General features: G+C 38.0%; 2 protein-coding genes across 3 annotated transcripts; one reads left to right on the plus strand and one right to left on the minus strand.

Moving 5' to 3' along the window:
- The first annotated feature begins 339 nt into the window (after window positions 1-339).
- On the plus strand, window positions 340-3645 carry LOC120118481 (peroxisomal nicotinamide adenine dinucleotide carrier-like). Its single transcript, XM_039138514.1, has 11 exons — window positions 340-507; window positions 594-683; window positions 772-846; window positions 947-1077; window positions 1178-1232; window positions 1482-1634; window positions 1894-1962; window positions 2041-2151; window positions 2540-2608; window positions 2755-2809; window positions 3339-3645. The coding sequence occupies exons 1-11, from the start codon at window positions 421-423 to the stop codon at window positions 3524-3526; spliced, it is 1083 nt and encodes a 360-aa protein (XP_038994445.1). The 5' UTR covers window positions 340-420; the 3' UTR covers window positions 3527-3645.
- A 378-nt stretch (window positions 3646-4023) lies between these two features.
- On the minus strand, window positions 4024-22635 carry LOC120118480 (SH3 domain-containing protein 1-like). 2 transcript variants are annotated; one of them, XM_039138513.1, is made up of 11 exons: window positions 22514-22635; window positions 22345-22423; window positions 21872-21985; window positions 21697-21766; window positions 21469-21617; window positions 11194-11295; window positions 10551-10751; window positions 10058-10120; window positions 4776-4922; window positions 4550-4624; window positions 4024-4453 (listed from the first exon to the last, which is right to left on the minus strand). In XM_039138513.1, exons 2-11 carry the CDS (start codon window positions 22402-22404, stop codon window positions 4289-4291), a joined length of 1146 nt encoding a protein of 381 aa, XP_038994444.1. In that variant the 5' UTR covers window positions 22405-22423; window positions 22514-22635; the 3' UTR covers window positions 4024-4288. The 2 variants fall into 2 exon arrangements, with proteins under 2 accessions (XP_038994444.1, XP_038994443.1); XM_039138512.1 differs by having other exon boundaries at window positions 22345-22406; window positions 22514-22634.
- Window positions 22636-23211: the final 576 nt, after the last annotated feature.

A 23211-nucleotide genomic window follows, 5' to 3' on the forward strand; every position in this document is an offset into this window, starting at 1 on the left:
TGACTTTTCAATAGATACGAACATATCTATTTTCTTCTTAGAAGTCTGCGTTCCATAATTCAACATAAAAAATTAATCTTATATATAATTTTTCGCTTCATAGTAACTATTTATAACTTTTCCTATTGTTAGTGACTAAAATAAGCAAACTATCTAACGGGTTGCTAAGAAGCAAACTATTTTCGATGATCAAAAGTAAACCTTACAAAAGTTAGGTGACTAGCTATGTAGTTTACTAATTAGAAACGTAGCATGGTGTGAATAGTTAAGAGGAAGCGATAGGCCAAGTGGGCTAAGTGAAAATGAAGTGTCAGAACTGAGAAGCAAGCGATAAATATCAACAAGGAAAAGAGCGAGGGAGGGAAGAGAGCGGAGGATAAGTTAGCGAGTGAAGAGCGAGTCAAAGCAGGATAACTGATTATGTCCAACTCGAATGCGATAGCGAATGGAGTGGCTGGAGCAGGCGCCGGAATCATTGCTCAGATCCTCACTTATCCACTTCAGACGGTGAATATTCTCTATTATTCATTCTTCCCCTTCAATTTTGATTGTCAATGGCTTACGTAACCATAACCCCTTTGCAAAAACGAAAGGTGAACACACGTCAACAGACGGAGAGAATCGCCAAGTCCAAGCCCAAACCCCCCACTGCAGCTGCCGGTACGCTTCTTCAGATCCTCCACGTACGTCCCTTAGTTTTCATCCTCAAACTGCCTGATGTTTTTCCTTGCCTCACCCTCCACTTGAGATTCTCATTCTTCTTCATTGTAGGTGCTTCGAAACGAAGGTTGGGGAGGACTCTACTCTGGCCTCAAGCCTTCTTTATTTGGAACTGCTGCTTCTCAGGTGTTTTTGCCTTTCGCTTCGGCCTTAAGCCCCTCTATTTTATACCCATCAGCTTTTACTCTCCTGCTTGTTAGTTGTAACAATCGTGTGATGTTGTCAGGGAATTTACTACTACTTTTATCAGCTATTCAAAAATAAGGCTGAGGCTATTGCAGCTGCCCGTAAGCGCCAGGGACGTGGAGATGGCACTGCCGGCGTCTTTTCGTGGCTTGTTGTGGCGGCTCTTGCAGGGTAACTCCACTCTCATCCCCTTTATGCCTTTCCATTGCATTCCAATGTAACAATATACAATAATAATTGTCTAAAATGATCTCACGCTATGACCCTGCAGGTCCTTGAATGTATTGCTGACAAACCCAATATGGGTTCTTGTGACCCGTATGCAGGTCTGCTGTCTCTATGACTCTGTCAATGTTTCTTGTACAACTAAGGATGTGTAGAATTTCAGTTAATGTGAACATGCCAATGTTAATCTCTAGTTCTCTACTAACTGTGCTGGGGTTCAATTTAATCTCTACTACAAAGAGGCTTTACAAAAAACAAAATTTCATGATCATGGAGTGCGTACCATGCAAGATAGTGCTTTGTGATCCCCTGAAGATCATAAACACTATATTCTTTGTTTTTTACTTCAGACTCAAACTCAAGCAGAAAGAAAAATTATGGAGTCCAGAAAGGAAGCTCTATTGAGGGAGGCTTCTGAAAACAGCATAACAGACACAACACTGCAAGAAAAGTTGGGTGAGCTTGATTCAACGAAGCCTCGTCCTTATGGAACAATTCAGGCGGTTGGTATCTTTCTTACATTATCTTTTTATTGCCTTGAGAATTTGGGGTTCCCGGAAGGCCGGAATGGTTGCAGTTATACTCGTTATAGCATTGAAATAATTGGTTTCACCATTTTCTTTAATTGCTTTTCTGTTTTGGTTTAATTACATTTTTTTGTTAATCGTGTAGTTTCAATTCAAAGTCTTGAATCTTCAGATTTATACATAGTTTTATCAGATTATGATGCAAATGATAATCATTATATTCATTCATTTCTAGGCCCGTGAAGTTTATGCTGAAGCGGGAATAAAAGGATTTTGGAAAGGCATCATACCTACGCTCATTATGGTTAGGCTCTAACTTGACATATGTAAACAGTGGATACTGTTCGGTTGCATCTGAGTAATGAAGATTTTTTTATGCCAGGTGTGTAATCCCTCAATCCAGTTCATGATATACGAGACCTCATTAAAGCGTCTGAAGGAAAAACGATCTGCTGATAATAAGCATGGATTAAAGAATGTATCAGCTTTGGAGGTACGTATATCTTTGAAACAAAGGACTAGCTAGGTTTGGGGTGCATTACCAAATGATCATCTTGGAATTGCATTTTTTCGCCCTCATTAGTGTCAAAATACTGAAACCTGTGTTTGTTATGCGTCAATCATTGGTAAGTTAGATAACTTTCTTGCCCATGGAATTTCCTACTTTTGGAACAAAAATAGAATAATAAACGGTTAATCACATATTTGAAACAGACTACAGTCGAGTGTTCGATTTGGCATCTATAGTTGGAAAATTGAATACCATCACTGAGTTTTCAAGCTCTCCACTGTGGAGCTGGTCCACTCCTTAAAATGTCTGAATAGGCACATGGTGGCCTTGTCTAAATTTCTACTTCTTTCTGCCTTATTTCTATTGGCAGGTGTTTTTATTAGGAGCCTTGGCAAAACTTGGGGCTACTGTGACAACATACCCTCTGCTGGTTGTCAAGGTAAACTTTGCGAGAAATTAATGGCTCCTAAGGTAGTCAGAAAAGGTTCTCCAATTCTTCAATTCAAGTGTATGATGCCTTTTTATGTCCTTTGTGTTGCACTTTGAAACATCTTACTTTTTTCGTTCTCTTAAACACTTGTACAGTCTCGACTTCAAGCAAAGCAAGAGATTGGTGGACATATGTCACTAAGATATTCAGGTTGGTTTGATTTTCAAAACTTTTGATTTATCTGTTTGTAACCGTATTTGTAGCTTCCATGTCGACGGCGAAGGGTTTTTCCCACCAAGTGTGCAGCATGTTTTACCCTTGTTCTAAAACCTTTCATTTAGATTGTCTCCTCAAAAGTCTTAAAAGTTATATTATTCTAGATTCAACCTTGAATTTGATCATCCGGAAGCATTTTGCAGGAGGAGCCTCACCCACTCGATCACATTTTGTGTTTTTCAATTCTTATTTCTGTTCACAAGTCTCAAGGCTTTTAAAGTCGATGTTGACATTGGAATCGTAGGGTTACTGACATTCCTTGTCATGTTTAGTCTAATTCATATTCATGAAGAGAAGTGAGGTGGATATCAATTGGCATGTACATCCATTGCAACCTTTGTCTAATCTCTCAGACTTTGCCATAAGCTTATCTGCTATGTGACACTGTCTTATTAACTTTCGGTGTCGAGCCAGTGGCTTTGTTTATCTAAGGAGCAAGATTGATATCAACGGTGTGGAACAGGTACATTTGATGCAATAATTAAAATGATGAGGTATGAAGGATTGCCTGGCTTCTACAAGGGAATGAGCACGAAGATCGTACAGAGTGTTTTTGCAGCTTCTGTACTTTTCATGTTCAAGGAAGAGATTGTCAAAGCTTATATCTTCCTCTTTAATAAGATAGGGAAAGCCAAAGTCCCATTGAATTGAATGTGATGTAAAGGCAGGTATCTCTCACAACTCTTCAAGAGGCTTTGCAGTCAATGTTTGCTTTTTAAACAAATCAACTAGAAATGAGTTCTGAAGTATTTTTGAATAATACTATGTTACAGGTGATGAAAGGTGGTGAAAATTTCAAGCACAATAGTAGAATTGGCATTTTTTATTCACTTTAGTCTATCATAGGTTCTGTTTATGCATCAATTGATCATAGCCGTGCATACAGAGTATGGCATAGGCTTTCAGGTTGAAATGATTTGGTGAATACATGGGAGATCTGAAGTGATGAAAGTGACATATTTGGCAGCGATTTAGAATACAATACAATACAGTCCAAGGCTTCATATAATATAATATAATATTAAAAAACATCCTATGTCAAACGATCATTTATCTTCCTGAAAATCATTTTAATAACAATCTTAAACACTTGAATTAAATTCTTACAAAAACACGTTTCGAAAGTAATTTTGAAAAAGATGTTAAACTAACTTGAATCAAATCCTCCATTTAAACATGAAATGAGAGACGAACAACGTGACTTTGTTTATTTTTCAGAACACAAAAAAGAAAAGGTTTATTGAATCTTCTTCACAAATCTAACTTCGTAGTAGCTTTCGTTATGTAGCATACAATACAATTTCACATATATTAATATCAATGAATGTACTCTGTAATTACTTACATTACAAAGGCCAAAGGGCATCATACAGCCACGGGGTATGCTCTTCGTTTACCATTCTTCTGTTCTGTTCATCTCACTCCCAACTGGTTTACAAAAGTAGATCGGGCAGAGGCTGCAGAGTTTGGTTCAATCAACTTGCTTGCTGGTGCTTTCTCTTGTCTTTCTACATAACCAGAGGGAAACCATCCAGCCTTCCCCTTGCATTCTCCTTCCGACCATCCATTGGGACCCACCTTAATTGTCCATTACAACCAAACTTATGATTATCATCACCTAAAACACCAACTTTAAACATTTAACCAAACACCGCAGTTCGAAACAGTCCGTACCTGGCGAACCACGACATAATCACCAACTGCTAAGTTCAACTCCCCATCTGCTTCAGCCTCAAATGGGTGTACAACCTGTTAGAAACAAACAAAACCTCTATCATCAGTAACAGACGGAGAATATACAAGTAACTGAAATTTCTATATATGTTTCATTCAGAGAACACATTCCCATCTTTCATTTAGTCACCGAGGGGCCAAAACAAAAAGAGTTCAAAAGCTAAACCTTTGCTATGAAATATTCATAACTTTGTTTGTTTCCCCGAGCTTCAGATCCATTCGAACTAATGTTATCATGTGAAATGGAGATACTCAGCTCTCTCTCTGATGTCACCGAGTTCAATGACTCATTCTTCTGCTCCTCTAGAGTCATCTATCCAGCAGTAAACTTTGATCAAAACCTTTTGGATATGCAATAAGCAAGGAAAGAATAAAAGCAGTTTGGCACCCATAAAATACCATGTATTTGGATGGTGATGCCTAAAGAAATCATGAGGACAATAAAAGGGTATCACTCAAGGGGGAGGCAGTTACATCGCTCTAGAAGAGAGTTTACAACAGAGAGTAATGTGCTGGAAACTAGAAGTCTGAGCAATTGTAAAAGGGTATACAACAGGTCGAGGGAAAGAAGATACTGGTATGGGGATTTGTTGAACATCTCGTCTGAAACAGGGGGTGCCGTAGTTAAGCAGAGGGAGCTAGATGTTGATTCCAGTACTAATAATCAGCTCTGTTTATCAGCAGAGAACATTGCTGATGGGAGTCTTTTTCCTTATCTTGACAATGGATCTGGGGGTGGGAGTGTAGGAAGGGAGATTGAAGGTTACTTTTCAGAAGGCGATTGCTTAAAGTCCAAATCTGGTTTGTTGATTAGAAGGAAGAGAAGAACTAAAAGGATCTTGTATCGTGAAGCCCTCGACCAGGTGAGCATTGATACAGCATCCTCCTCAGCTTTTTCGATTCTGTTGAAAGAAGCGGTAGAAACTTGGGAGGTTAGCAAGCTTTTGGGTGTGTCTTTTAAGGAAGGGAAAGAAGCCTTTTTGGATAAAATCATAGCTTTAGAGAAAGGCGTAAATGGGGTTAATAAAGGTTTGGTTGATTGAGGGTTGTGTCTGCACCTATTTCCTTTTTGAAGATGACAAAGTTAGTAATATGTTCATGGAATGTTAGGGGTTTGGGGAAAAACGAAAAAAAGAGGGCTGTTCAGAATTTAGTCTCCAACTTTAATCCTACTTTTCTTTGGCTGCAAGAAACTAAGACTGAGAAATTTAGGAAGTCTTTTTTTAGGAGAAGTGGAATTAATAAGCTAAAAGGAATTTTGGAATCTCCTTTAGTTGGATCAGCGGGGGGCCTGTTGTGTTGTTGGGATGACAATGTTTTTGAGCTGGAGAGTCAGTTTGTTAGCAGGAGATTCATAGCTACTTTCGGTAAATTTCGGAGTATTGATTCCAGGTGTGGTTTCATCAATGTCTACGGTCCAGCAGTGGAGGAGGAGAAATCTGGTTTTTTTGAAGAATTAAGCAGTTTTCTTAGTGGACAGACTTATCCCATTTGTGTGGGAGGGGATTTCAATGTATATTTACAAGAAGATGAGAAATTGGGAAGGGGTCAAAGTAGGAGTTCAATGGAGATCTTTAATGAGTTCATTTTTCATACGGGCTTGATTGATCTCCCTTTGAATGGGGGTAGGTTCACTTGGTGTAATAACCAAGATAATCCCACTTTTGTAAGATTGGACCGTTTTTTGGTTGATTGTCGTTTCCTAGAGCTGTTTCCGGGCGTTTTGCAGTCGCTTCTACCAAGATCTTTGTCAGATCATAATGCTATAGTTCTGGAGAATAAAGGAGTGGACTGGGGTAGAAAACCGTTTAGATTATTCAATTATTTGATGGATGAGGAGGGTTTTGAGGATCTGGTTGTTTCTTCTTTTCAGAGTGGTAAGGATAGTCAGAATGAGGCAGGCGTTTTTAGTCTGATGAGGAACACCAAACATTCAATTAAGAAGTGGTCTGGGAACAGAGATAAGTATCCAGGTGCTTTGATTTCTGAGTTAGAGAAGAAAATTTCGTTGATAGAGGATGATATTCAACAGAAGCAAGGAATTGTTGACAGTGAGGTATTAACTGAATTTAAAAATCTTAGAGCAGAATTGTGGAAGCTTCACAAGATTCAGGAGCAGATCTGGTTTCAGTACTCGAGAACTAATTGGATTGTTGATGGGGGCCGCAATACTAAATACTTCCACACTTGTGCTACGATTAGGAATAAAAGGAATGCTCTACTTGCTTTAAACTTCAAAGGGGAAACAGTTGAAGACCCAACTGCAATTAAGGCCATAGTTAAAGAGTATTTTTTTAAGAACTATAATGAACGAACTACTTTAGAAATTGATGATTTGAATCTGGATTTTCCCAGAATTTTTTTGGAGCAGAAGCAGTTCTTAGAACAGGAGTTTTCTGAGGAGGAAGTGTGGGATGTGGTGAACTCTTGTGGCAGCAACAAAGCTCCGGGTCCTGATGGCTTTAATCTGGGATTTTTCAAGAGGTTTTGGCAGGTCCTTAAGGTAGATATTATGAAATTCTTTCATAATTTTTACTTGGGGAAGGAATGGGAACATGGAGTAAATCACACATTCATCACTCTTATTCCTAAGATTTCAAACATTGGTGGTCTGGACGATTTTAGACCTATAAGCCTTGTTGGTGGATTGTATAAGATACTCTCTAAATGTCTGTCAAGAAGACTTAGGAGCTGCATTTCAGATTTGATCAGTCCAAGTCAATTCGCTTTTATCCCCGGTCGGCAAATCCTGGACTGTTCTCTTATAGCAAATGAAGGGATTGACTTTTGGAGGAAGAATGGTTTAAAAGGGTGTGTTTTTAAGGCTGATTTCAAGAAGGCATATGATACTCTTGACTGGCCTATTTTGTTCAGAATAATGAAGGAAATGGGCTTTGGTTCTAGATGGATAGGTTGGATTTCGAAATGTGTCACTTCAGCAACTGTTTCAGTTTTGGTGAACGGAGTTCCTACTGAGGAAATTCCTATGGCGAGGGGTCTTCGGCAGGGCTGTTCCTTGTCTCCATTGTTGTTCAATATAGTTGGGGAACTCTTGAATCTATTAATAGCGAAGGCTGTTTCAGGAGGGCTTTTTTCGGGATTGGTCATTAGAAAAGAGGAGAGGAATTTTAATTTAACTCATTTGCAATTTGCTGACGACCTTATTATGTTCTGTGGGGCGTCGGAAAAACAGATCTTGAATGTAAAGAGGGTTCTTCGGGTGTTTGAGATTATTTCTGGTCTCCAGCTGAATTTAAAGAAGTGTAAATTATTTGGGGTGAACTTAAAGGAAGAGGAAATTAAGGATTGGGCAGCTATGATTGGATGTTCAGTGGGCTCTTTTCCCTTAGAATATTTGGGACTCCCTCTAGGTCCACATAGGAACTCCAACATTCTATGGGATCCAGTGGTTCAAAGCTTTAATAAGAGGTTAGCGGGCTGGAAAGGCTCCTCTCTGTCACTGGCAGGCAGGCTAGTTCTAATAAAATCAGTTCTATGCTCACTCCCTATATACTTTTTGTCAATGTTCAAGGTTCCAGCTTCAGTTTATAACTCTAAATTCTATCATGTCAAATTTTTTATGGGGTGGTGGTGATGGGAGAAAGAAGATACATTGGGTAAGCTGGTCCGATGTTTGTAAACCAAAAATTGAAGGAGGCTTGGGGGTTCCTAATTTAAAGGTGGTGAATAGGGCACTTTTGGAAAAGTGGGCTTGGAGGTTTGCTATTGAGAGGGAGGCGGTTTGGAGGGAAATGCTCTGCATCAAATATAAATTGGATCCTTCCTTGATGCAGTTTGACAGTAAAGTCTCTCCTAAACTGTCTTGGATGTGGAGAGATATGGTGAGAAATCATTATAATGCTGATTCGTTGGGCTGTAGTATCAGAGGTAAATATAGCTTTAAAATTGGCAATGGGAGGAACATTCGGTTTTGGCAAGACAATTGGACAATGGATCATCCTTTGATGGTATTGTTCCCTAGAATATTTTCTATTGCAGTGAATAAAGAAGGAAGATTATCTCAGTTTGGGGAGTTCAGTTCAGGGGGTTGGATTTGGAACGTTCAGTTGAGGAGAGAGTTGAATGACTGGGAATTTGAGCAATGGGCAAATTTGATGGTTGTTATCTCTGATTTTACTATTTCTGCTGATGCCGCTGATGGACTGTTTTGGAAGGGGAATGGGGAAGGGGTTTTCACTGTGAAATCATGTGTCAATCTATCTTATTCGGGTTCTCCCGATTCAGAGGAAGCTAAATTTTGGAAGTCTAATGTTTGGAGGGGTCTGTTGCCTCCAAGAGTTGAGACTTTTCTTTGGCAAGTTATCTTAAAGAAGTTGGCGGTCAAGACAGCTCTGGTTAAGAGAGGTGTTCAAGGCATAAATGATACTTTGTGTTCTTTCTGTAATCTTGAAGAAGAGTCTTCATCGCATTTATTTTTTTCCTGTTCGGTTGTTTGGCCAATTTGGATGAAATTCTTGGGCTATTGGAATTTTCAGTCGGTTTTTCATGCAGATGCTAAAAGATTCCTATTGGCTTGGAATGACTTGAAGACCAACTCTCTTATCTGGCCATTTATACCTGGAGCTGTTCTATGGACAATTTGGAAGACCAGGAATTTTATAGTGTTTGAAGGAGGGAAGCTTGATCGAGCAGAGATTTTCTTTCTAGCTAGGTGCAGGCTTGCTTCATGGTTTCTAGCTAAGGAAACTCATATTACTATTTCCAAGGATGATATTATTGCTGACCCGTCCATAGTGGATTCCTACTCGTCCCATTCTAATCGGGTTTCAACCGTGTTTCCTTGGTCCCCTCCTCCAAAAGGGTTTGTTAAACTTAATGTGGATGCGACTACCTCGAGTGATTGGAAGAGGAGTGGCTTAGGTGGTATTTTGAAAGACATGTCTGGTTCGATTCTTGGCTCCTTCAAAGAGCCTGCTGGTCCGGGGCCCCCAACTTTAATGGAATTGAAGGCTATCCTAAAGGGTTTAGATTTTTTTGAATCTATTCGTCATAGGTTTAAAGATAGATTGATTATTGAGAGTGATAGTCAGGTGGCAGTTGGCTGGATTAAGGATGTGGTCTCTTGTCCTGTTGTTTATGTTCAAATAGTTAAAGACATTATTCAAAAGCTTAGTGTTTTTGAAGGTTTTATTAGTTGGGTTAGTAGGACGGCCAATATAGAGGCGGATGTCCTAGCTAAGGCGGGTATTGGTTGAATTATGCTCTGTTAAGGGCTGTTTCTTTCTGGTTTTGTATCTCTTGAGGGAGATTGGTTTGTATTACTTTGTTATATTTGAGTTTAATGAATCCTAGGGCACTCCTTTCCTCCTTGTGTGGATTAAGGAACTATTTTTAAGTTCCGTTAATCACCAAGGGGGTTTTATTGAGGCCTTTTATTCCTATCAAAAAAAAATGAGGACAATAAAAGAGCTGAGATTAAGTACAAACCTCAGCATATATCTTCTCCAAAATAGCAAGAACATGTTGATGATAAGATTTTTCGGCATCAACCTGCAAAATAAGTCAGGTGAGGACCAACGACCTGAGCACTACAGGTAGCAGTAATGAGCATTGAAATCAAAACTCACTCTGAAGTCAAGAATACCTTCGCTACTTCCGCATTACACACATAAATATACATAGGCCCCTGGCTAGGACTCCTTTGTGCAGTAGTGCAGGTCAAACAAAGCAACTATATAATTTGTTAAACTAAACTTAGGACTATCAATGTACACACACGGAATCCTCAAGAAAATATCATTCTTTTAGAATAAATAACAGTCGCAAAACCTCCTTCAGTAGGAAATCAATCTTATGTAGTAGCTGTAAAGACAGAACTACTGAGTACCAGAAAAACAGTTTTGTTTTCTGAACCACAGGAAAAAAAAAGAGAGAACTTATTACAGGCATTGCATAAAAAATTAAATTAAATTGGCAATACCATTGCACGGAGCACTTGGAAAGTAATATTTTGTTGTTGATCCTCAGCTGACAACATGGCATCAATTGCTTCTCTTCCTAGTACCACCATTGAGGATTTAAGTTCAGTCAATCTTTCTTCGGCATGTTTAAGCTTCATGTAGCTTTCGGTAGATATATCAGATTCCTTGGTCTTTGATTTACGTCTCAAAACATCTGCGGTCTGTTTGTGAAAAACAAAATGGCTGAGAACCTGTCTACATATGAAAAAAGAAATAAGAACAAAAGTGAAAGATGTAAAACATGATATGAGACAGTTATTACAGGTTAGACACATGGAGTCAAAGAAGCATTTAATTAATTCCATATTTCATTTGGGATAAGTAGGAAGTATAAGTGCAATCTTGTTTATTAATATGTTGGGAGAAAAATACTCTGCATATCCGTCAGTGAACACATAACCTTTTGTAGAATTAACTAAATAAACTTTTCATGAATTAGCTGGGCAACGTAACGACAATCAAGAAATTACAGTGGACTGCGGTCAGTGAAGTCCATGCCAAATTTCTGATACATTTTCTGGTCCAACCAACCAAAGTTCACACAGGCCTAGGTTCCAACTGCTGACATTGGCCTACTCCAATTTTTTTAAAACAAAGAAATACCTGAGATTCAACTTCTTGAAGGAATTTGTCATAACGGTGAGTCAAATGTCGAGCATCCTCTAAAGGAGCTCCTGTAATTAATGCCCGTAGTGGCTCCGAAACCTACATATTTGAAACCTGTAACACAATTAGAAACATGATAACTAGTTATAGATCGAATGCAATCAACAGCAAATGTCCATTTTGGAAAAACATTTTTAAAAATGATTTTCCAAAAAAAAATGAATGCTCCTGTAATTTAGGGTGTTACATATGGTCAAAATCAAAGCATTCATTTTTTCTTTTTGGAAAACCATTTGTAGTTTGCAATCAACAGCAATCGCATGATAACAAGTTATAACTTAATTTGGAAAAGCTACGCATAAGATAAGTGCTTATTCAACCAAACATTTTGGTACAAAAGAATGAATATGTTTAGGAAGGCAGTTGGAGACTTTTTTTTTTTATTAAAAACCCCCTTCTTGATTAATGGAGCTTATAAGTAAGCTCCTTAATCAGCGGAAGGAGGAAAAGAGTGTCTTAGGATTTTATTGAACCATAAAATTACATAAGATACAACCATTATACACCCCAACATAACCAAATAAGCTCGAAACAGCCATAAAACATCCAAACTATAAACACAGAATCAGCCAATTCCTTCTTTAGCTAAGGCATCAGCCTCTAAATTGGCTGTCCTATTAACCCATCTGACAACACCTTCTACAACATTAAGCCTGTGAACAATATCTTTAATAAAAAAATCATAAACGTCAGGAACTAAATCCACTTCCTTAATCCAGTCTACAACCACCTTGTTGTCGCTTTCGATAATCAGACGGCCCTTCCTCTCTCGTAAATCCGTATAGAACATTAGACCCTTCTGTATAGCTTTTAATTCCATAAAAGTTGGAGAACCCGGACCAGCAGATTCCTTGAAAAAACTTAAAGTCAAACCCGAGGAGTCCTTTAGAACACTTCATATCCCACTCTTCTTCCAATTTCTTATAGTAGCCGCATCAAAATTTAACTTTACAAAACCTTTAGGAGGAGGAGACCAAGGAAATTTAACTACAAGCCGATTAGAATTGAGAGAGCACAAATCCCCTATTGAAGGGTCCAAATAAGAGAATCCATAGGAATAGAAACCTCTTTGTACTTAGCAAGGAACCAAGAAGCTAGTCTAAACCTTGCTAGGAAAAAATACTCAGCCAAATCCAACTTTCCCCCTTCAAACACAATAAGATTTCTAACTTTCCAAGTAGTCCAAAGAACTGCCCCAGGAATTAAAGACCAAATTGTAGAGGTAGACTTCAAATCAGCCCAAGCAAGTAGGAAGTTTTTAGCATTAACATGAAAAACAGACTTAATCTTCCAGACATTCAGAAATTTGTTCCAAATCATCCACACCACCGAACACGTGAAAAACAAGTGCGAGGGAGACTCCACCTCCCTCTTGCAAAGAGGGCACATAATGTCTACAATTCCTTGAATTCCCCTTTTAACAAGTTTTGTCCTAACAGTCAGCTTCCCTAACACCACCTGCCACATAAAGGACTCCACTCTAGGTGGAATCTGGCCCCTCCAAATAATCTTCTTCCAAAAATATACCTCTTCCGAATCCGAAGAAAAGGCTGAACAAATCTTAGTGCCAGATTTAACAGAGTACACCCCATCCCCAGTACCTTTCCAAATCACCCCATCACATAACTCCGTAGATAGAGAAATAGAGGAAATAGCGTTCATCAAACTAACCCACTGCTCTACTTCCAGTCATTTAAATTTCTTCTAAACTGTACATCCCAACTCCATCCCGATGAGCTGTATTTCCCAAATTCAACCAGTTTGCCAATTCTGTTTGTGGAAATGGAAAACAATCGCAGGAAAATAATTAGAAGAGGATAGTCCAAAGCCCAATTATCCTGCCATAACCTAATCAATTTGCCATCCCCAACTCGGAAAGAATACAAATTCTAAACTTAGAACCAATACTGTCATCTTTAAAGTGATTCATAACCACCGATCTCCAAATCCAAGATACTTTTTGTGGGACTTTGCTGTCAAACATTAACCAAGATGGATCCATATTGTATTTAGAACAAATAAATTCCCTCCAAACAGACCCCCTTTCATTAGCATACCTCCAAGACCATTTTGCTAGAAGAGCTCTATTCATGAAAATAAGATTTCCAACACCTAAACCCCATTCGAATTTTAACTTACACACAATCAGCCAGTTAACCCAATGTATCTTATTTTTACCTATTCCCCCTCCCCATAAGAATTTCGACATAATGGAGTTGAGAGATTTAAGAACCGAAACTGATATCTTAAATAAAGATAAATAATACGTAGGGAGCGAACATAGAACCGACTTTATTAAAACCAACCTTCCTGCTAATGACAGTGAAGAAGCCTTCCACCCAGCTAATTTATTTGTAAAATTATTCACCACCGGATTCCAAAGTGCTGTAAAATTTCTAGAAGCTCCCAAAGGCAATCCTAAATATTCAGAGGGAAAACTACCCACTAAACATCCGATAGAATTAGCCTACTGCTGAACATCTTTTTCGTTCAAATTCACACCAAACAGTTTACTTTTCTTCATGTTAATCTGTAAACCAGAAATCACTTGAAACACTCTAAGCACCCTCTTCACATTTAAAATCTGCGTCTTAGACGCCCCACAAAATATAATGAGATCAGCCGCGAACTGTAGATGAGATAATTTGAAAGCACTCGCATCCCTACCTATAAACAGTCCAGAAAACAGACAATGTTCTCCAGTAAGATTAAACAACAGAGGTGATAGTGAGCACCCCTGTCTAAGTCCTTTAGCCATTGGAAATTCCTCAGTAGGAACTCCATTCACTAAAACAGAAACTGAAGCTGTGGTTACACATTTTCTGATCCAACCTCTCCACATGGAACCAAATCCCATTTTCTCCATAACTAGAAACAAAATATCCCAATCAACTGAATCATACGCTTTCTTGAAATATGCCTTGAAAACACAACCTTTAAGACCATTTTTTCCTCCAATAATCCACTCCTTCATTCGCAATTAAAGAACAGTCCAATATTTGTCTCCCTTGGGTGAAGGCAAATTGTGTAGGACTAATTAAGTCTGAAATACAGCTCCTTAACCTCCTCGATAGGCACTTAGAGAGAATCTTATATAATCCACCAACTAAGCTAATAGGCCTATAATCATCAAGGTCACCACTGTTAGAGACCTTAGGAATAAGAGTAAATAAAGGTACGGTTAATGCCATGATCCCAATCTTTCCCCGAATAGAAGTTGAGGAAGAACTTCATAATTTCTCCTTTAAGTACATGCCAATATCTCTTGAAAAACCCCAAATTAAAACCATTCGGCCCCGGGGCTTTGTTGCTATTACAAGATTTTAACGTCTCCCATATTTCCTCCTCAGTAAATTCTTTCTCCAAACTTAAACTCTGCTGAATAGAAATACTGGAAAAATCCAACTCAATTTCTTTCACTTCTAAGGTCGATTTGTCATTAAAAGCCTTAAAGAAGTGTTCTTTGACAGTGGCCTTTATAACATTTGGGTCTTGAATAACATTACCCCTGCTTAAAAGAGCATTCAATGCATTTTTTCCTCCTAGCTGAAGCACATGTATGGAAGAATCTGTTTTTTCTATCCCCTTCTTCTACCCATTTGGATCTAGAATTCTGGAACCAAATCTGCTCCTCTATCTTATGCAACTTCCATAATTCTGACCTTAACTCCTTTAACTCAACTGCTTTCTCATCATAAGTACCATCTTGCTGCTGTTGAACCTCCACTTATAATTTTTGAATCTTCAATTCTAATTCTGAAATTTCAGCTCCAAGAAACTTATCTCTCTTCCCTACCCAATTTTTAATGGCAGTTTTGGTTTTTTCCAAAATTTTGAAAATTCCAGCATTCCTCTGTATCTCTTTACATTCTTGAATTGAAGAGCTGATTAAATCCTCGAATCCAGCTTCATCCATCAGGCAGTTAAACAGTTTAAACGGCTTCTTCCCCTAATTTACACCTCTATTCTCAATTATTACTGCATTATGATTTGACAATCATCTTGGCAGCAACGATTGTGTTAAATCTGGAAAAGCGGCCATGAATTGGCTATCAACCAAAAATCTGTCCAGCCTAACATAGGTCGGGGAATCTTGGTTATTACACCAAGTAAATCTACCTCCACTCAAAGGAAAATCGATTAAACCTGTATTAAGAAGAAACGACTGAAAATCTCTATAGAATTCCTGTTTTGGGCTCTACCAATCTTCTCATCTTCATGTAGATAAACATTATGGTCCCCTCCAACACAAATAGGCTCAGAATGTCCTCCAATGAACGTGCTTAACTCTTCAAAAAAACTCTCTTTCTCCTCCTCAACCGAGGGACCATACACATTAATAAATCTACACCTGAAATTATTTGCCCGAAACCTCCCCAATATAGCAATAAATCTTCTGGTTGTACACTGATTTTGCAACTCAAATACATTATCATCCCACCAAAACAGTAATCCCCCTGACAAACCAACCGATCGAGACTCAATAACCCCTTGTAGATTATTTAACCATTCCTTCTCATAAAAGACCTTTGAATCTTCTCCAATTTCGTTTCTTGTAACCAAAGAAATTGAGGACAGTATTTGGAGACTAACCTTTGAACATCCCTTTTTTTCTCTCTTCTACCCAATCCTCTAACATTCCATGTTATTATAGATAACTTTAACATCATCATAAAGAAATCAACCATCTAGACCCCCCGCAAAATCCCCCTGCTTGTCCATCCTCAAGCCTTTTTCCAAACTAATAATCTTATCCAAAAAGGCTTGTTGTCTTTGTTTAAAGGAAATCCCCAACAACTTACTTATCTCCCAAGTAGCTAAAGCTTCTTCCAATAAATCTGAAAAGCCTGAAGAGGAAGTTGTTGAAATGCTCACTCTTTCAAAAGCTTCCCTTAACAAATGTCTTCTACCTCTTCTGCTAAAAAACCAGATTCAAAGCAGTGATTATCACCCATTGACTGCAATCCTTCAACCACCCTATCTACACTCTTATCCCCCAAATTCAATCCATCATTAACATCCTCACAACCTTGAAACTCTGCATCCACTGACAAGCTATCCAGTTGAATTCCTCTGGAATTCATATTCTTCCAGTCCCTGAAGATTAAGGCATTTTCTTTCTCAGGCTTAAAATTCAAGATACTTCCCAGCCAGTATTTTCTGCCCTTACACCTTTTGTAAACCCTTTTGTAACTTCTGCTTTTCCTTTTCTCTAACGGTACACTTTTGGTGCTTAACGAACTGTCAAACTTATAATACAGTCTACCCTTAACTTTGCTTCCTGAGATATCAATGGTAGGCTCTCTCACCATTAACTCAGAATCCTTGGCTCGAAAACCATCTTGTTCAATTATCTCTGAATCTGACCTCCTCCCCACTTCTTCTCTGCTATAAAATCCTAACTTAGCCAAATCTTGATCTTGAACCGTTTTCCCAAATTTATCAATTTTAATTTTTGACCCAGCAGGAATAATCCTTATTACGTTAGGCTTCAGACCCATCTGCCGTCATTTTTGAATCTCTCAATCCTAAACCTGCAAACTCACCCACTTTGATACTCCCCCATTCTGCACATCTTTTTTTTTATAAGAATTTCAGGCCTCGTTAAAAACCCCCTTCTTGATTAATGGAACTTATAGGTAAGCTCCTTAATCAGCGGAAGGAGGAAAAGAGTGCCTTAGGATTTTATTGAACCATAAAATTACATAAGATACAACCATTATACACCCCAACATAACCAAATAAGCTCGAAACAGCCATAAAACATCCAAACTATAAACATAAAATCAGCTAATTCCTTCTTTAGCTAAGGCATCAGCCTCTAAATTGGTTGTCTTATTAACCCATCTGACAACACCTTCTAAAACATTAAGCCTGTGAACAATATCTTTAATAAAAAAAACATAAACATCAGGAACTAAATCCACTTCCTTAATCTAGTCTACAACCACCTTGATGTCGCTTTCGATAATCAGAAGGCCCTTCCTCTCTCGTAAATCCAAATAGAACATTAGACCCTTCTTCATAGCTTTAAATTCCATAAAAGTTGGAGGACCCGGACCAGCAGATTCCTTGAAAGAACTTAAAGTCAAACCCGAGGAGTCCTTTAGAACACCTCTTATCCCACTCTTCTTCCAATCTCTTGTAGTAGCCGCATCAACATTTAACTTTACAAAACCTTTAGGAGGAAGAGATCAAGGAAATTTAACTACAAGCCGATTAGAATTGAGAGAGCACAAATCCCCTACTGAAGGGTCTGAAATAAGAGAATCCTTAGGAATAGAAACATTTTTGTACTTAGCAAGGCACCAAGAAGCTAGTCTAAACCTTGCTAGGAAAAAATACTAAGCCAAATCCAACTTTCCCCCTTCAAACACAATAAGATTCCTAGCTTTCCAAGTAGTCCAAAGAACTGCCCCAAGAATTAGAGACCAAATTGTAGAGGTAGACTTCAAATCAGCCCAAGCAAGTAGGAAGTTTTTAGCATTAATATGAAAAACATACTTAATCGTCCAGAAATTCAGAAATTTGTTCCAAATCGTCCACACCACCGAACACGTGAAAAACAAGTGCGAGGGAGACTCCACCTCCCTCTTGCAAAGAGGGTATATAATGTCTACAATTCCTTGAATTCCCCTTTTAACAAGTTCTGTTCTAATAGCCAGCTTCCCTAACACCACCTGCCACATAAAGAACTCCACTCTAGGTGGAATCTAGCCCCTCCAAATAATCTTCTTCCAAAAATATACCTCTTCCGAATTCGAAGAAAAGGCTGTACAAATCTTAGTGTCAGATTTAACAGAGTACATCCCATCCCCAGTACATTTCCAAAATCACCCCATCACATAACTCCATAGATAGAGAAATAGAGGAAATAGCGTTCATCAAACTAACCCACTGCTCTACTTCCCAGTCATTTAAATTTCTTCTAAGCTGTAGATCCCAACTCCATCCCGATGAGCTGTATTTCCCAAATTCAACCAGTTTGCCCATTCTGTTTGTGGAAATGGAAAACAATCGCGGGAAAATAATTAGAAGAGGATAGTCCAAAGCCCAACTATCCTGCCATAACCTAATCAATTTGCCATCCCCAACTCGAAAAGAATACAAGCTTCTAAACTTAGAGCCAATATTGTCATCTTTAAAGTGATTCATAACCACCGATCTCCAAATCCAAGATACTTTTTGTGGGACTTTGCTGTCAAACATTAACCAAGATGTATCCATATTGTATTTAGAACAAATGAATTCCCTCCAAACAGACCCCCTTTCATTAGCATACCTCCAAGACCATTTTGCTAGAAGAGCTATATTCATGAAAATAAGATTTCTAAAACCTAAACCCCCCTCGAATTTTGACTTGCACACAATCGGCCAGTTAACCCAATATATCTTATTTTTACCTATTCCCCCTCCCCATAAGAATTTCGACATAATTGAGTTGAGAAATTTAAGAACCTAAGCTGGTATCTTAAATAAAGATAAATAATACGTATGGAGCGAACATAGAACCGACTTTATTAAAACCAACCTTCCTGCTAATGATAGTGAAGAAGCCTTCCACCCAGCTAATTTATTTGTAAAATTATTCACCACCGGATTCCAAAGTACTATAGAAGAATTTCTAGTAGCTCCCAAAGGCAGTCCTAAATATTCAGAGGGAAAACTACCCACTGAACATCCGATAGAATTAGCCCACTGCTGAACATCTTTTTCGTTCAAATTCACACCAAACAGTTTACTTTTCTTCATGTTATTTTGCAAACTAGAAATCACTTAAAACACTCTAAGCACCCTCTTCACATTTAAAATCTGCGTCTTAGACGCCCCACAAAATATAATGAGATCATCTGCGAACTGTAGATGAGATAATTTGAAAGCACTCGCATCCGTACCTATAAACAGTCCAGAACACAAACACTGTTCCACAGCCTTTAAAATTAGCAGATTAAGAAGTTCTCCAATAAGATTAAACTACAGAGGTGATAGTGAGCACCCCTGTCTAAGTCCTTTAGCCATTGGAAATTCCTCTGTAGGAACTCCATTCACTAAAACAAAAAGTGAAGCTATGGTTACACATTTTCTGATCCAACCTCTCCACCTAGAACCAAATCCCATTTTCTCCATTACTAGAAACAAAATATCTCAATCAACCGAATCATACGCTTTCTTGAAATCTGCCTTGAAAACACAACCTTTAAGACCATTTTTTCTCCAATAATCCACTCCTTCATTCGTAATTAAAGAACAGTCCAATATTTGTCTCCCTTGGGTGAAGGCAAATTGTGTAGGACTAATTAAGTCTGAAATACAACTCCTCAACCTCCTCGATAGGCACTTAAAGAGGATCTTATATAATCCACTAACTAAGCTAATAGGCCTATAATCATCAAGGTCACCACTGTTAGAGACCTTAGGAATAAGAGTAATAAAGGTATGGTTGATGACATGATCCCAATCTTTCCCCGAATAGAAGTTAAGGAAGAATTTTATAATTTCTCCTTTAAGTACATGCCAATATCTCTTGAAAAAACCCAAATTAAAACCATCCGGCCCCGGGGCTTTGTTGCTATTACAAGATTTTAACGTCTGATCTTATTTTTGAAATTCTTAGAAACCGATTATCCCCACCAACTCCACCATGCCTAATAGCTGCGCCCTGTTCCATCCAACTGTCCACTCTCTGACGATTTTCTTCTACTGATCTAGCAGAACCTTCCTCATTTTCTGACCATACCCTGTCCTTCATTCTTAGTCATGAACGTTCCAAACTGTCCCTCATCGGAACTGGCGACCGGAGGATTTATGGAAAAGAAAATAGTCTCATCATTCGTCGATCCAATCTTCATGGTTACTTTGAAAGATCTTCCATATGATCCAATAGTAATTTGATCTGGAACATCAAAAGGGCTTGCCACCCTAATTAGCAATCTTGCCTTTGTAAGATCTTCCCTCTGTTTAGTGTCATCAAGAATATTTATCACCCTTCCCCATCTCCCTGCTAAACTTTCAAGGAAAGACTCATTCCAGAATAAAAGAGGTAACCCAAAAAACTCCACCAAACAAAAAGCCAAAGGAACACCATCTTCGTTCAGTAATGTCTCTAAACGATCGAACCAGAATTAAAGATCTTCTTTCTTCTTCATCCAAGCGTCTGACATTTCTTCAGCTGATTTAAAAACTATTACACAAGAGTTCCAGACATACCCCCATCTAACAACCTGGACGTCATAGCCTTTATTTACTAAGGCATTTTGAACTAACTCTAACTCAAATGAATGCTTGATAATCCCCGTCAATGATCTTTTAACCCAGCTCGAGCTCTCAGATGAAATGTGCATCTCCATGATGTTTTTCCTGACTTTTCCCCTGTTTTGAGCATCGTCGGCTGTATCTTTGATCTCCAGAACACTCCTCGGCCTCTTGTTCTACAACAAAGCATCTTTATACGATATGCCATCCCTCAAACTTCTAAGAACATCATCTGGCTCTTTTGAATTAGATATATCTGTAGTGATCGGACCAGCATCCTTCTTTAAATCTTTATTATTACGCTCTAACCATGCACGGGATTCATTGTATCTTGCGACTCCAACCGTGATCCTTCTCCCATCTATGACCACACCATTAAGATTTTCTACAACCCTTCTCAAACCATTTCATTTCCAAACTGCACAAAAACAAAAGTGGAAAATCTGTATTTTGGATTTCTAGTTTTCTTGGGAATATAGACTCTCTGAACTGGACCATGAACTAAGAACATTTCCCTTAATGCACGTCTTGACACTCTCCGACTAAGATAATCCACAACCACCTTCCAAATCTCCTCGGAAAATAAATTATTTTTCGCCCTTTCTCTCACAACTTCTCTCTCACTCTCTCTCATATTTGCCAAGGCAGTTGGAGACTTGTTTTATAAATACTAAAAATAACGCTAGGGAAACAATAAATCGATAATTTTCGCTTCTAATCTATAAACGCCTAGAATCAACAACAGGCCTTAAACATTTCATTAATTGAAGACAATGCCTAACAAGACAAAATCAGAACCCAAACAATAGACGTTCCAAGTTAGTTGACAACATCTCTTATCATTATTTCATCATCATAACATTGAATACATTTCAGTTATCATTAACAATACCAATAATTTCTTCTCCACAAGAGACCCCTATGAGCAATCAGTATATGGTAATAAAGTTAAGAAATTACCTTCTCACCAAGGATCCCAAGCAATGTCTCCATTTCATCTTCCATTGATTTATGTGACTTACCAAAGCAAAGGGAAGCTCTTGCAAGAGTTGAACCAGTATTTTGATTTCCAGCTCCATACTTGCAACAATCATCAGCCAACTTCCTAGCTAAAATAGTCGCAGTGAAACAGCATGAATTGGCTTTGTACAGGGAACAACATGCAGTAAATGAGACAGCCCTGCATACCTATTTCTATTAGCTTTGAGCTTGTTGCAATAAATCCTTCTTCGCCTCGGAAAATGTTTCGCTGCAAATGCTGCAATCATAGTTAAGAAGCGTAAGTTGATAACTTGATATGCATTTATTCACAAGTTAAAAGTTAAACCAATAGGACTGGTTGAGGAAGGGCAGAAGAATGTACCTTGGCGGCCTTAGTAGAAACATACAGGTCTTGAAGCTTTTGATGACATTGAAGTTCGGCTTCATCGACCGCAATGTCTTCATTACTAAAATGCCCAAGGAGACTGAGTACTGCCTGCGTGATTGAGAGTATTTGAACCATTATGGACGAAACTACTGACAGTCAGTAATGAGAAACATAATGGTACAGATTTTAATCTTAACGTTTCTGTCACATGTATACTATGAAAAAAAAAGCCCTTGATATCCTAGCTTATTATTAAACTTGGAGTTTGTTTAAAGAGATGCCCAATAAAATTCAGGATTGAACACAAAAAAATCCAACTTTGTCATGGTGGTTATATTTGAAAATTGGTAAAGCGTAGAATTATATACGGTTTTTTTATCAGTCTAAAGCATACGCTTGAAACCTGGAAACTTAAGTGTATCGGATACGATGAAAGATGAAAGGAAAGAAAAGGAAAAAAGGCCTACTTGCTGTTGCTTGGCAACTTGCTGTCTGAACTTGGTAGCCTGCTTCTTGATAGCTTCCATATCTAACAGAGGGAATTTCCTGTTAATCAGATCCCAAAACCGACAACAACAGCATAAATGAAAGAGAAAAAACATAAGCATACGATGATTTGTGTTTGGTTTTACATACCCTTTGGGGCAACAGAGAAAAGGAGAGAAATCAAAGACCCTTTGGGCTTAGGAAGGTGGAGAATAGGAAAGTGTCTTTCTACTGTACTAAAGGCAGAAGATTTCTGTGCTTGAGATTAGTATTTTATTTTTGTTAAATAACAGGAATCTCTCTCTCTATATATAGGTTGTAATCATGGTTTTTGGGCTTAGGAAGGTGGAGAATAGGAAAGTGTCTTTCTACTGTACTAAAGCCAGAAGATTTCTGTGCTTGAGATTAGTATTTTATTTTTGTTAAATAACAGGAATCTCTCCCTCTATATATATAGGTTGTAATCATGGTTTTTAGAACCAGATCAGTTAGCGAATCGGTCATGTTATCGGTTTACTGGTTCAATCGGTTGAATCGGTCCGATCGGTCAGAAGAATTAGACGACGTCATAATTATTTAAAAATTAAATAAAAATACCAAAAATATTTAATAAAAAATAATTTTTTATATCACAAGTCATATTCAAAGCAAGTCATAACATATGTAAATTAAAAACCATAAAATAAAGTGAAACAAAATGATTCAAATTAACTACAACACAATATTTAAGGTAAAACATATTAAATAATAAATATAATTATATAACTATAATTAAAAAATAAATTTGGGGCTAAAAAAATCATAACAAAATGAAATTGTTTGGTTTAATTTTTTTTTAAAAACAATCT

This window comes from Hibiscus syriacus, unplaced genomic scaffold (assembly GCF_006381635.1).
Source record: "Hibiscus syriacus cultivar Baekdansim isolate YM2019G1 unplaced genomic scaffold, ASM638163v2 tig00110328_pilon, whole genome shotgun sequence".
Taxonomy (NCBI): domain Eukaryota; kingdom Viridiplantae; phylum Streptophyta; class Magnoliopsida; order Malvales; family Malvaceae; genus Hibiscus; species Hibiscus syriacus.

Coding starts and splice junctions, on each gene's coding strand:
- LOC120118481 (XM_039138514.1), top strand. CDS start 421: ATGTCCAACTCGAATGCGATAGCGAATGGAGTGGCTGGAGCAGGCGCC. Junction 1,635..1,893: donor CTTATGGAACAATTCAGGCG/GTTGGTATCTTT, acceptor ATTCATTTCTAG/GCCCGTGAAGTTTATGCTGA. Junction 1,963..2,040: donor TCATACCTACGCTCATTATG/GTTAGGCTCTAA, acceptor TTTTTATGCCAG/GTGTGTAATCCCTCAATCCA.
- LOC120118480 (XM_039138513.1), bottom strand. CDS start 22,404: ATGGAAGCTATCAAGAAGCAGGCTACCAAGTTCAGACAGCAAGTTGCC. Junction 21,618..21,696: donor CTCAAAGCTAATAGAAATAG/GTATGCAGGGCT, acceptor CGACTATTTTAG/CTAGGAAGTTGGCTGATGAT. Junction 4,625..4,775: donor ATGAATATTTCATAGCAAAG/GTTTAGCTTTTG, acceptor TGTTTCTAACAG/GTTGTACACCCATTTGAGGC.